The 12,844-nt window shown below is 49.3% G+C and overlaps 1 protein-coding gene across 4 annotated transcripts in view; it reads left to right on the top strand.

Moving 5' to 3' along the window:
* DNAH17 (dynein axonemal heavy chain 17) overlaps positions 1–12,844 on the top strand; it is a 12,633,448-nt gene that overhangs the window by 8,751,845 nt on the left and 3,868,759 nt on the right. For all 4 annotated transcript variants that reach the window (XM_078653923.1, XM_078653924.1, XM_078653922.1 and 1 more), the window contains one exon: positions 2,206–2,367. In XM_078653923.1, the coding sequence (XP_078510049.1) occupies positions 2,206–2,367 (162 nt within the window). The remainder of the gene's footprint in view (positions 1–2,205; positions 2,368–12,844) is intronic.

Genomic DNA, 12,844 nt, shown 5'->3' with positions numbered 1-12,844 from the left:
TCTGGAACCTCGTCCAAGAGTAAATTGAAGACTTCAGTTCTATGCTTAGGTAGTGAGCGACAGTTAATGCTAAGAAATAGAAACTGTTCTGAAGGCATCTTGTTATTGTTTATAGAGTTTCTAACCTGTAAGGCTTTAATTTGTAAATGGTTGGTGGATAAATGACAGCATTGGCATGTAGTTTTCTGTAAATAAGGTCTTCTGTTTGCCTTCCTGCCTTTTTTGTTGATCCCCCGGGTCCTCTGGAAACTTCGGTTGGATTGGGCGGGGATTCTTCTGGTGGTACCCGAGTGGCCACATCGACTTTGGCTTCCCCTTCTGTTGACCTTGTCGGTGTGCCCCCATTGTCAGTTTCCCCTCTGGTCATCCCCTCTGCGGGCTCCTCTTCTCCGAGTGTCCTCTCTGCGCCGCCTCCGGCTGGGGGTCTGGTACTTGAAAGGTTGCAACTAGATGAAGTGTCCCCCACCCCTAGGCCTCCCCACAGCATCCGTGAGAGGCCCAGGTATTGAGCCCCCTCCTGTAAGCCCATTTGCAAACAGACGCCGGTCTTCGATGGGATTGGCAGGGGCACAAGAGGTTTGGTGGTGTTTTGCACTGGTGTGGGGCCCCATGCTGGTGGACCAAGTGTGACGCCCTGGGCAGCTGCCCATACTGCCCATGCCTAGCGCCAGCCCTGCTTGGGAGGGTAGGTATTTTTCAAAATATATATAGTTTGTACAAATGGAAAGCGCGGCGGAAGTGTAGCTGTGCAGCGCTGAGGCTGGGAAACACAAGAAGAAGAAAAGTAGTCCCTGAAGGAAGACATAAACATTTTAAGTGTATAAATACAGGGGCAGATTTACAAGCCCCTTGCGCCTCATTTGCGCCGCCAAAAAGTGACGCAGCGGCAGCGCAAATCCTGCTCCATGGTGCAGGGATACTTACAACGTGACGCAGCTAGGAGATGCGTCACGTTGTAATGCCCTGCGCCAAATGCAGGCGTTCTTGTGCAGGGGGGGGGCGTTCCAGCGCAGGAACGCCTCCTAAAAGTGACTGAGTGAAATCTACAAGATTTCACTCAGTCACTTTTAGGCCCATGCTGCGTCAAAACCCTGCACCTGCCTGAAGCAGGCGTAAGGATTGACACAGCATTAACTAGATAGGGCCCCCGGAGCATTGCTGGAGCTGCGTCACGCTTGCGATGCAACTCCAGCAATGCGTCACTTTTACGGCACAGATGCGTCACGCATCTGTGCCGTTTTTGCACCATGGTGCGCCGCATTGTAAATGCGGCGCATCCATGATGGCGGAGCTGTGGCGCACAATACCTGGCGCATCCCTGCTGATTTGCAGGGATGCGCCAGTTATTGTAAATATGCCCCACAGTACTTATTCAGTGGTGCATCAGGGGAAACCGGAAACGTAAAGGAGGGAAAAAGAACAACAACTGCCCATTAGCAAGCATGGTTTTGTAGCGGACGCAGATAAGGACAAATGGAAAGCAATGGGCAAGAAATGGGCGGAGTTCAACTCCCAAAGCATATACAACAGGCCTCTAAGCAACAGCGCAAGTGCTGTTTAGCTCGACCTAAAAAGTACAGAAGAGATTTTTCCTAAATTCCTGGCGTGAAAGAGTGCTTATTTATGGCAGTTGTGCACATTGTGCAGAGGTAAAATGGAGTTACTTGACGGATCAGCGGCCCCCCAGCCCTTGAGACCCGCACGGGTGAGTAGCCGCACTATACAAACCCATGATTGATTGATTGACTCAAACAGAGGGAGTCAATGGCTGTACTAGGCTAAACTATTGCCTTATACAGCATTAATTGGTCAGCATTAGCAAAGTATGAATGATAAGTCAACGGAACAATGGAAGAAGGCTGATAACCAAAGCCCATACATGTAAGTATAATTAAATAAATACATATATATATTTTTTGTTAAGAACAACAGTGTGGGGGACGGCTGAAGCTGCCTGTAAGGCCAGACCTAAAATGTTTCCAGGGTCCCAAGCTGACAGCTGGTATAATTCATAGTAATATAATCTGAAGAGGGCACACAGTATACTTAAGAATCAGTAGTATCAAAGTTATGTATCTTTGATAATGATATACATTTTCATTTTTTATTCTGAATAACTGCTAACAGGTACAAATGACTGTTCTAATGTCTATTGGTATCTGACTTGAGAGTTGCATATTTTGAACAATACAATATGTCTTCCAGATCATCCTTTGCTTTTCCCCGGTGGGGTCTACCCTACGAGTACGTGCTAGAAAGTTTCCTGCTGTAGTAAACTGTACCGCTATTGACTGGTTCCATGAATGGCCAGAAGAAGCCCTAGTTTCAGTAAGCCGTCGCTTCCTGGAAGACATTGAAGGCATTGAGGTTGGTCCTTGATTTCAGTATCTCTGGTCTGGTAAACTAATATGAAATCATCTTTTGCCATGCTATAATGCATAAATCATGTACCTATTTCCAATCTGTTGTTCTGGAGTTGGCGGTCATGTTTCAGTGCTTGACATTACTGAAGAAACAAATGCATTATTATTTTCAAAGAACTTTATAAGATGGCCTTAGATTGTACTTAATACTTTTTTCTTTCTGTTAGCCTTTTTTTAAAACGTTTGGGCATTTTTTACACAGCATATTTCAAGTCAAAATAATTATACCCTTCTCCAGAAATACCTCATCCTTAGATACACATGCTTTATATTTATTCCCTCGTGTCATGTTGGGAAGCCTCCTTTTCGTTTAAAGATTGTAATATGTGTTTAGCTGTTCATCGACTCTTTGATCCTTCTTCTTCAGCAACCATTGACAAAGTGGTCAAGCAGCCGAGTTGTATTCCTTTCACTCCATTTATATTGAGGTATCCTCTGTTAAAGTCCCCCTATTCTCAGGGCAGTAGCCACGGGGCCTGGTGGGTTGAGGCCAGTGGCGTAACGAAACTTGAGGGGGCCCCCCTGCAAACTACATGGAGGGGCCCCCCCAATCCTCGTGCCATTCTAGAGCTCTCAGGCCAGCGACCCACCATATGGCAGGGGTGCGGGGCGATTGTTACGTCACTGTCACCAATACAGCCGTTATAAGTAACCCTGGATGGTGGAGTTAAAGGTTGGGCTTAGTCCATTCATTACAGGGTCCCTGCCATCAGTAGGCCGGTGAAGTTTGCCCAATTTTAGGTGGGTTTCCTGTTGCAGACTCCTGTCATGATATACAACATCGGGCCCACTCATCGTTCAGTTTTGACAAAAGTGCATCCACTGCTCCTTCTCATTTCCGTTTTAAAACATTAGACAATGCGACAATGCAGTATTTCAAAAGCAGATGTAACTACAAAGAGCACATTTTGATAATACATTTTTATTAGTAGACAATAGCAATCTTAAGAGGCATTGCATAGCTTCATACACACTTTGAACCCAATTCCATCGCAGTCTCTCTCTGTCTCTCTCTCTCTCTGTCAGCCAGTCTCTCTCTCTCAGTCAGCCAGTCTCTCTCTCTCTCTCAGTCAGCCAGTCTCTCTCTCTGTCTCTATCTCTCTCTGTCAATCAGTCTCTCTCTTAGTCAGTCTCTCTCTTAGTCAGTCTCTCTCTGTCAGTCTCTCTGTCAGTCTCTCTGTCAGTCTCTCTGTTAGTCTCTCTCTCTCAGCCTCTCTCTCTCAGTCGGTCTTCCAGACAGTCTCTCTCTCCCTCTGTCAGTCTCTCTGTCAGTCATTCTCTCTCTCGCAGTCAGCCAGTCTCTCTCAGTCAGTCTCTCTCTCTGTCAGTGACTCTCTCTGTCAGTCTCTCTCTCAGTCAGTCGGTCTCTCTCTCTCTCTGTCAGTCAGTCTCTCTCTGTGAGTATTTATCAGTTAGTCACTCTGTCAGTCAGTCTCTCTCTCTGTCGGTCAGTTTCTCTTTCTCTGTCAGTCTCCCAGTCTCTCTCTGTCAATCAGTCTCTCTCTCAGTCAGTCTCTCTCTCTGCCAGTCTCTCTCTCTCTCTGCCAATCTCTTTCTCAGCCAGTCTCTCTCTCAGCCAGTCAGCCTCTCAGCCAGTTAGTCGCTCTCTCTCTTAGTCTCTCTTTCTGTCAATCAGTCTCTCTCTCAGCCAGTCAGTCTCTCAGTCGCTCTCTCTCTTAGTCTCTCTCTCTCAGTCAGTCTCTCTCTCAGTCAGTCAGTCTCTCTCTACCTTAGTCAGTCTCTCTCTCTCTCAGTCTCTCTCTCTGTCAGTCTCTCTCTCTCTGTCAGTCTCTCTCTCTCTGTCAGTCTTTCTCTCAGCCAGTCAGTCTCTCAGCCAGTCAGTCAATCTCTCAGCCAGTCAGTCAGTCTCTCCCAGTCAGTCAGTCTCTCTACCTTAGTCAGTCTCTCTCTCTGTCGCTCCACTCTGTCGCTCCACTCTGTCTCTCCCTCCACTCTCTCTACTCTCCACTCTCTCTACTCTCTCTACTCTCCACTCTCTCTCCACTCTCTCTACTCTCCTCTATCTCTCTCTCCACTCTCTCTCTCTCTACTCTCCTCTCTCTCTACTCTCCTCTCTCTTTACTCTCCACTCTCTCTACTCTCCACTCTCTCTACTCTCCACTCTCTCTACTCTCTCCACTCTCTCTCTCCACTCTCTCTCTCCACTCTCTCTCTCTACTCTTCCCTCTCTCTACTCTCCTCTCTCTCTATTCTCCACTCTCTCTACTCTCTCCACTCTCTCTACTCTCTCCACTCTCTCCACACTCTCCATACTCTCCTCTCTCTCTCTCTCTCTCCCTCTACTCTCCACTCTCTCTACTCTCCTCTCTCTCTACTCTCCTCTCTCTCTACTCTCTACTCTCCCTACTCTCCACTCTCTCTACTCTCCACTCTCTACTCTCTCCACTCTCTCTCTCCACTCTCTCTCTCTCTACTCTCCTCTCTCTCTACTCTCCACTCTCTCTACTCTCTCTACTCTCTCCACTCTTTCCACTTTCTCCACTCCGTCCACTCTCTCCATACTCTCCTCTGTCTCTCCTCTCTCTCTCTCTACTCTCCACTTTCTCTACTCTCCTCTCTCTCTACTCTCTCCACTTTCTCTCTCCACTCTCTCTCCACTCTCACTCTCTCTACTCTCTCCACTCTCTCCACTCTCTCCATTCTCTCTAATCTCCTCTCTCTCTCCACTCTCTCTCTCTCCACTCTCACTCTCTCTACTCTCACTCTCTCCACTCTCTCCACTCTCTCTCTATACTCTCCTCTCTCTCTACTCTCCTCTCTCTCTACTCTCCACTCTCTCTACTCTCTCCACTCTCTCTACTCTCCCCACTCTCTCCACTCTCTCCACTCTCTCTACTCTGTCCACTCTCTCCACTCTCTCCACTCTCTCCATACTCTCCTCTCTCTCTCTCCATACTCTCCTCTCTCTCTCTCCACTCTCTCTCTCTCTCTCTTCTCTCCACTCTCTCTACTCTCCTCTCTCTCTACTCTCTCCACTCTCTCTACTCTCTCCACTCTCTCTCTCCACTCTCACTCTCTCCACTCTCACTCTCTCTACTCTCTCCACTCTCTCCACTCTCTCTAATCTCCGCTCTCTCTCCACTCTCTCTCTCCACTCTCACTCTCACTCTCTCTACTCTCACTCTCTCCACTCTCTGTCTCCACTCTCTCCACTCTCTCCACTCTCTCTACTCTCTCTCTCTCCACTCTCCCTCTCTCCACTCTCTCTACTCTCCACTCTCTCTCCCCACTCTCTCTCCTCTCCTCTCTCTCTACTCTCCTCTCTCTCTACTCTCCACTCTCTCTACTCTTTCTCTCTCCACTCTCTCTCTCTCCACTCTCTCTACTCTCCACTCTCTCTACTCTCCACTCTCTCCACTCTCTCCACTCTCTCTACTCTCTCCACTCTCTCTACTCTCCACTCTCTCTACTCTCCACTCTCTCTACTCTCTCCACTCTCACTCTCTCTACTCTCTCCACTCTCTGCACTCTCTCTAATCTCTGCTCTCTCTCCACTCTCTCTCTCCACTCTCACTCTCACTCTCTCTACTCTCACTCTCTCCACTCTCTGTCTCCACTCTCTCCACTCTCTCCACTCTCTCTACTCTCTCTCTCTCCACTCTCTCTACTCTCCACTCTCTCTACTCTCCACTCTCTCCACTCTCTCCACTCTCTCTACTCTCTCTACTCTCCTTTCTCTCTCTCTACTCTCTCTCTCTACTCTCCACTCTCTCTACTCTCCACTCTCTCTACTCTCCACTCTCTCTACTCCCCACTCTCCACTCTCTCTACTCTCCACTCTCTCTACTCTCTCCACTCTCACTCTCTCTACTCTCCACTCTCTGCACTCTCTCTCTCTCCACTCTCTCTCTCTCTCCACTCTCACTCTCTCTACTCTCCACTCTCTCTACTCTCTCTACTCTCTCCACTCTCTCCACTCTCTCCACTCTCTCTCCACTCTCTCCACTCTCCACTCTCTCCACTCTCTCTACTCTCTCCAATCCCCACTCTCTCTACTCTCTCTTCTCCCTCCACTCTCCACTCTCTCCACTCTCCACTTTCTCCACTCTCTCCACTCTCTCCACTCTCCACTCTCCACTCTCTCCACTCTCTCTACTCTCTCCACTCTCACTCTCTCCACTCTCACTCTCCACTCTCTCCACTCTCCCTCTCTCCACTCTCACTCTCTCCACTTTCCACTCTCTCTACTCTCCATTCTCTCTACTCTCCACTCTCTCCACTCTCCAATCTCTGCACTCTCTCTACTGTCTCCACTCTCACTCTCTCCACTCTCTCTACTCTCTCCACTCTCTCTACTCTCTCCACTCTCACTCTCTCCACTCTCACTCTCTACTCTCTCGACTCTCACTCTCTCCACTCTTGCAGACTCTCTACTCTCTCCACTCCCCACTCTCTCCACTCTCTCCATTCTCCACTCTTTCCACTCTCCACTCTCTCCACTCTCTCCACTCTCCACTTTCTCCACTCTCCACTCTCTCCACTCTCTCCACTCTCTCCACACTCCACTCTCTCCACTCTCTCTACTCTCTCCACTCTCACTCTCTCCACTCTCACTCTCTCCACTCTCTCCACTCTCACTCTCTCCACTCTCCACTCTCTCTACTCTCCACTCTCTCTACTCTCCACTCTCTCCATTCTCTGCACTCTCTCTACTGTCTCCACTCTTACTCTCTCCACTCCCTCTACTCTCTCCACTCTCTCTACTCTCTCCACTCTCACTCTCTACTCTCTCGACTCTCACTCTCTCCACTCTTGCAGACTCTCTACTCTCTCCACTCTCTACTCTCTCCACTCCACACTCTCTCCACTCTCTCCACTCTCTCCACTCTCCACTCTCCACTCTCACCTCTCTCTCCACTCTCCACTCTCTCCACTCTCCACTCTTTCCACTCTCTCTACTCTCTCCACTCTCACTCTCTCCACTCTCACTCTCTCCACTTTCACTCTCTCCACTCTCACTCTCTCCACTCTCTCTACTACTCTCCACTCTCTCTACTCTCTCCACTCTCACTCTCTCCACTCTCTCTACTCTCTCCACTCTCTCTACTCTCTCCACTCTCTCTACTCTCCCTACTCTCTCCACTCACTCTCTCCACTCTCACTCTCTACTCTCTACTCTCTCGACTCTCACTCTCTCCACTCTTGCAGACTCTCTACTCTCTCCACTCTCCATTCTCTCCACTCTCTCCACTCTCTCCACTCTCTCCACTCTCCACTCTTTCCACTCTCTCCACTCTCTCCACTCTCCACTCTCTCTACTCGCTCCACTCCCACTCTCTCCACTCTCGCTCTCTACTCTCTCCACTCTTGCAGACTCTCCACTCTTGCAGACTCTCCACTCTCTCCACTCTCCACTTTCCACTCTTTCCACTCTTTCCACTCTCTCCATTCTCCACTCTCTCTACTCTCTCCACTCTCACTCTCTCCACTCTCGCTCTCTACTCTCTCCACTCTCACTCTCTCCACTCTTGCAGACTCTCTTCTCTCTCCACTCTCTCCACTCCCTCCCCTCTCCACTCTCTTCACTCTCTCCACTCTCCACCCTCTCCACTCTCCACTCTCTCCACTCTCTCTACTCTCTCCAGTTGCACTCTCTCCACTCTCACTCTCTCCACTCTCACTCTCTCCACTCTCTCCAGTCTCCCGTTCTCGCACCCTCCCCTTTCTCTACATTTCCACTTTTGCTGCGTCATCACCTGCTTTCGGGGTCTGTTAGGAGCTCTTCTGGAGCAGGGAGGGAGGTGGAGGGGGCTTCCTATGTACAGCTCTGTCCGAGCGCGGCTCCATTTATCACTGGTGTGGTAAAGATAGATACTAGCCGCTCTCGGGCTAATATCAGTATTCTCCCGTGCTAACCACATTGCCTTTATTTAAGAGAGTGGGGAGACGATTTCCTCTCTAATATTTTCAGTTTTGGAGCCGAAGGACTCACTAGCGCGGGCAGAGAGGGGGCGCTGTCTATAAACCGCTGTTCTGCCGGGGCCGGTAATGAGTGAACATTTTCAGATGCAATGAGCAAGATGAGAGCTCATCTTTCTAATGTACCAGTGCATTCCAAGCACGTCGGGCCCCACCATGATGCCCTCCCTCCCTGATACCAGACAATCCAAATTACCAATACCAACCCGCCACCGCCACCCAGACTCCAACGGTCCCCGCACCATTTATAAGAGCCTCAGGGGCCCCGGCCCGGGGCCCGCGCACCATTTCTAAAGAGCCTCAGGGGCCCCGACCGGGGCCCGTGCAACAATTTATTAAGAAGATCGATGCTTAGCTAAGCTGCTGAAGCTCGGCAGGGGCCCAGCTTGCCCGCCACCATTTAATTTATTAAAGAGGCCGGGCGTGCCATTAAAATCATTATCGATGCATGTGTAACTGAAGTGAGGAGGCCGTCCCGGGACCCCTGGAGCGCGAGGCCCCCCCGCAACGCGGGGCCTGTGGGGGCCTGTGTTACGTCCCTGGTTGGGGCATTGGAGAGCTGGGCCAGCCCATATTAATATTTACCCTCGTCCCACCCATCCATCCCCCCCCCCCCACAAAAAATGACCAGGTAGCTAGCTCATAATTTATTGACAACTCGGTTTATTTAAAGAAACTGCATTTATTTTTTAATCAATACAGTTTAATCAAATTAACCATGCTGGAGTGCAGAAGAGGAATCAGCAATAAAAACACCTATTGTTTTTATCTTGTCGCATTTCTTGTGTTCAAAGACAGAAGTCAGATGTCAGACTATGTCTTCTGACAAATTGCCTCTTGTTCTTTTTACATGGCACTTTTTATTTTTATTTCCCTCACTGCACAGTGAAAGAATTCTGTAAAGCAAATTATGTGACAATCTAACTGTGGTGCAAAGAGTGTGCTAAGAAAGATGTAGGATATAATTTTTTAAAGACACAACAAAGCTTAAATACCTGTAAATTAACTGTACACATTTTTCCACATGCATCAGCAGTTAAGAAAGTGTAATGGAAATAGAGATTTTAATAAGATCGAAAGAAATTACAGTGAGGAACAAATGATAAATAATGTGTTGTATTGTACTGTCTAGTGTTGCAACATTTACTTAGCGCTTACTACCCCTATTTGGGGGTCTGATACGTTTACCTACATGGACTGCAAGGTGTGTGGTTGGAAAGTCACCCACATGTTTGCCGTAGTACTGACATTTTTTCAACTGAAAGTTCAGTGGGTCCCAACTAACAAGGCCGTCCACAGCCAGTGCCCTTTCTCTTAAAACAAGTAAATGTCTAATTGTATCCCAATTGGCAAGGACTTTAGAACCTCTGTAAGTCCCTATCAAGCGTAAACATCGTTTACCACAAATACTTTTCCCCGCAAGGAATTACAACGTGGTCGTTACAACAACTACGTTGTAACAATGCATACCATTACTCCGCAAGTCGGAACACCGACTTGCGGAGGGGGCAGAAGGTGTTGGATTTAAAATCCAACACCTTACCTACAGTTGCACATACTGGAGTTGGAATAGTAAATTATACTATTCCAACATACGGCGCCCCCCTCCACATGTTGTTGTTATGACTTGCGGGGTAATGGTATTCGGTGTTACAACACGGTCTTGGTAACAACTGCGTTGTAATTCCCTGCGGGAAAAAAGCATGTGGAAAAAAGAGGTATATTCCTAGAAAGTGGAATCTCTGGTAACCTCGGGGCATGGGCACTAAAGAGCATCCCTATGGCCTGAAGCATGTATTATGCCACCTAAAGGTACCACACAAAACCTGCATGCAGCCTGCCATTGCAGGATGCATGAAAAGTTGTAATCAATTTTTTTAACATCACATGGCCCACTCCCTACATTCCATGCCCATGTGCATTGCATATAATATTTGTAAGTCACCCCTACAGCAAGCAAACCTTAGAGCCTTAAGGCATGGTACATTATATTATATATGAGGGCACATCTGCATGAGCAGATGGGCTCCTGTGTTGTCTGGGCCCATTACTAGATATTGCAAGTGATTAGGTAGCCATCTTAAGGAGGTCGATAAAATGAGTACCATTGAGTTGGGTAACAATAAACATCTGTTATTCAGCACCAAGAAATCCTTGACATGTACTAGCCATCTACATGATGGCTGCACTGAACCCAATGGTGTTTGGTATCAAGCACCTCATCTTAAATTTGTACAGATGCCAGTACTACATTTCTTATGACATGCACCCAGAGGGCCCCTTAGAGGAGCCCTCTGAACACCTACTAGTCCTCTAGTTTGCTGGCTGGCTGGTATCACCAAGCCTGGCATCACAGATTAATTTCTGAACCCCTGTAGATGAGAGCCTGCGCTCTCAGGGGTCAGAAACCATTCATGCTCCGGAGGAAGGTGTTTACACCTCCTCTAGCAGGATGGCTAGCGAATTAGCATGTCAAGGCCAGAGACTTCAAAGCCTCTGTTGCTATATGTATGAAACAACGGCTTCCCCCCCACACCTGGGGAACACAATCCCCTGTCCTGGGGGCCATTTGGCACCAGAGCAGATGGAAAAATTAGTTAGTCAGGAGGCACGTCATATTTTTTGGTTAGGCGCACCCTAACCAGCCAGAAGTGGTCAGCCCAGGAAGGGTTTCTCCATTTTTAGGCACAGCCTGAGTCAGCACGCATGCGCTGCTCAGCGAGACTGCTGTAGTGGAGTATGGAAGAGAAGCTCCTCCCCCTCTCCACCCATGTTTGTTATTGACTTGTGTCAGTATCCTTCCTAAATGCTGGCGTCTGATTCGTAAAGAGACTTTCTGATGGATACATCTGCCAGTGGATTCCTCACCTTGTGAATATCCCCTTGCGTCAGCAACATTCGGAAATTATTTTTGTAGCTTCGCCCCGACATGGACGACGTCACAGAGGCACGACACCGCGCGCGACTCCGCTGACGTCACCGACTCCATAATAGACCCACGCCGGCGTGATGACATCAGTTCCCTTTTTTCCGCGTCGTCGACGCTAAGGTTTCTAGGGATCCTCTGTAGCTGTTGTTAACTTTGTTACTATTTGTTTCATTTCGGTGTCCTTTTGCTTCTTTGTATTGAAATGTCCACGAAGAAGACTGGATTCAAGACCTGCGGAGAGTGCGGCAAGATGATGTCTATGACGGATCTACACGAGTGCTGCGTCTGGTGTTTGAGTTCGGACCATGACGTCAAGGAGTGTTCATCCTGCAAGAAAATGAATCCTAAGGCTCTCCGTGAGAGCGAGGCAAAACTCCTTGTTGCAAAGTTGAAGTGCAGGAAGTACAAGAAGAGGTCGAGGTCACGGACTCGTCGTTCGAGGTCGAGGTCTCGCTCGTAGTCGCGCTCGAGGACGTCTCCGATGCATGCTTCGAAGTCATCGAGGAAGAAGCACAAGAAGAGATCTCATGAGTCTCGTCATCATTCTGGAAAGGACTCGAGCTCGAGACTGAAGTCGCAGGTGAAGTTATTTCACAAAGAAGTAGAGGCTCCGACTCCGGAAGTTCAAGTCTCCGAAGGTGAGGCTTCGCCTGTGAATCCGCCTGTTCATTCACTGAAGCCGATGTTGAATCCTTCTCTGGCTCCGACTCATTCTTCTGACCAGGAGGGTGAAGGAGATGAAGAAGATGGAGGAGAAGAGGAGGCTCCGTTGCTTGCGGGTTCGTCGACCCTGGTGCACCAGGTTGAGGTCGAAGTCGAGAATCAATCAATCAATCATGCCATTTGTATAGCGCACTACTCACCCGGGAGGGTCTCAAGGCGCTTGGGGGGAGGGGTATGCTACTGCTCGAACAGCCAGGTCTTGAGTTGTTTCCTGAAGGCGAGATGGTCCTGGGTCAGCCGAAGGTGGATGGGGAGGGAGTTCCAAGTCTTGGCAGCCAGGTAAGAGAAGGATCTTCCTCCGGCGGTGGCTCTTCGGATGCGTGGTACGGCTGCGAGGGCGAGGCTGGTGGACCATAGCTGGCGGGTGGGCGTGTAGAAGGTCAGGCGGTCGTTGAGGTACTTGGGGCCCAGGTCGTGGAGAGACTTGTGTGCGTGGGTGAGGAGCCGGAACGTGATCCTCTTGTCGACGGGGAGCCAGTACAGGTTCCTCAGGTGGCTGGAGATGTGGCTGCGTCGGGGGACATCCAGGATGAGTCGGGCGGAGGCGTTCTGGATGCGCTGGAGTCTTTTCTGTAGTTTGGCTGTGGTTCCGGCATAGAGGGCATTTCCGTAGTCCAGTCGGCTGGTGACGAGTGCCTGGGTGACAGTCTTCCTGGTCTCGGTCGGGATCCAGCGGAAGATCTTGCGAAGCATACGCAGGGTGTTGAAGCACGATGAGGAGACGGCGTTGACTTGTCTGGTCATCGAGAGGGGGGGTCAAGGATGAAGCCCAGGTTGCGTGCGTGGTCGGTTGGCTTGGGTGTGGTGCCCAGGGCTGGGGGCCACCAGG

Source organism: Lissotriton helveticus, chromosome 7 (assembly GCF_964261635.1).
Source record: "Lissotriton helveticus chromosome 7, aLisHel1.1, whole genome shotgun sequence".
NCBI classification, from domain to species: domain Eukaryota; kingdom Metazoa; phylum Chordata; class Amphibia; order Caudata; family Salamandridae; genus Lissotriton; species Lissotriton helveticus.
The sequence above is the reverse complement of the archived record's forward strand: the minus strand, read 5'-3'. Positions and strand labels throughout refer to the sequence as shown.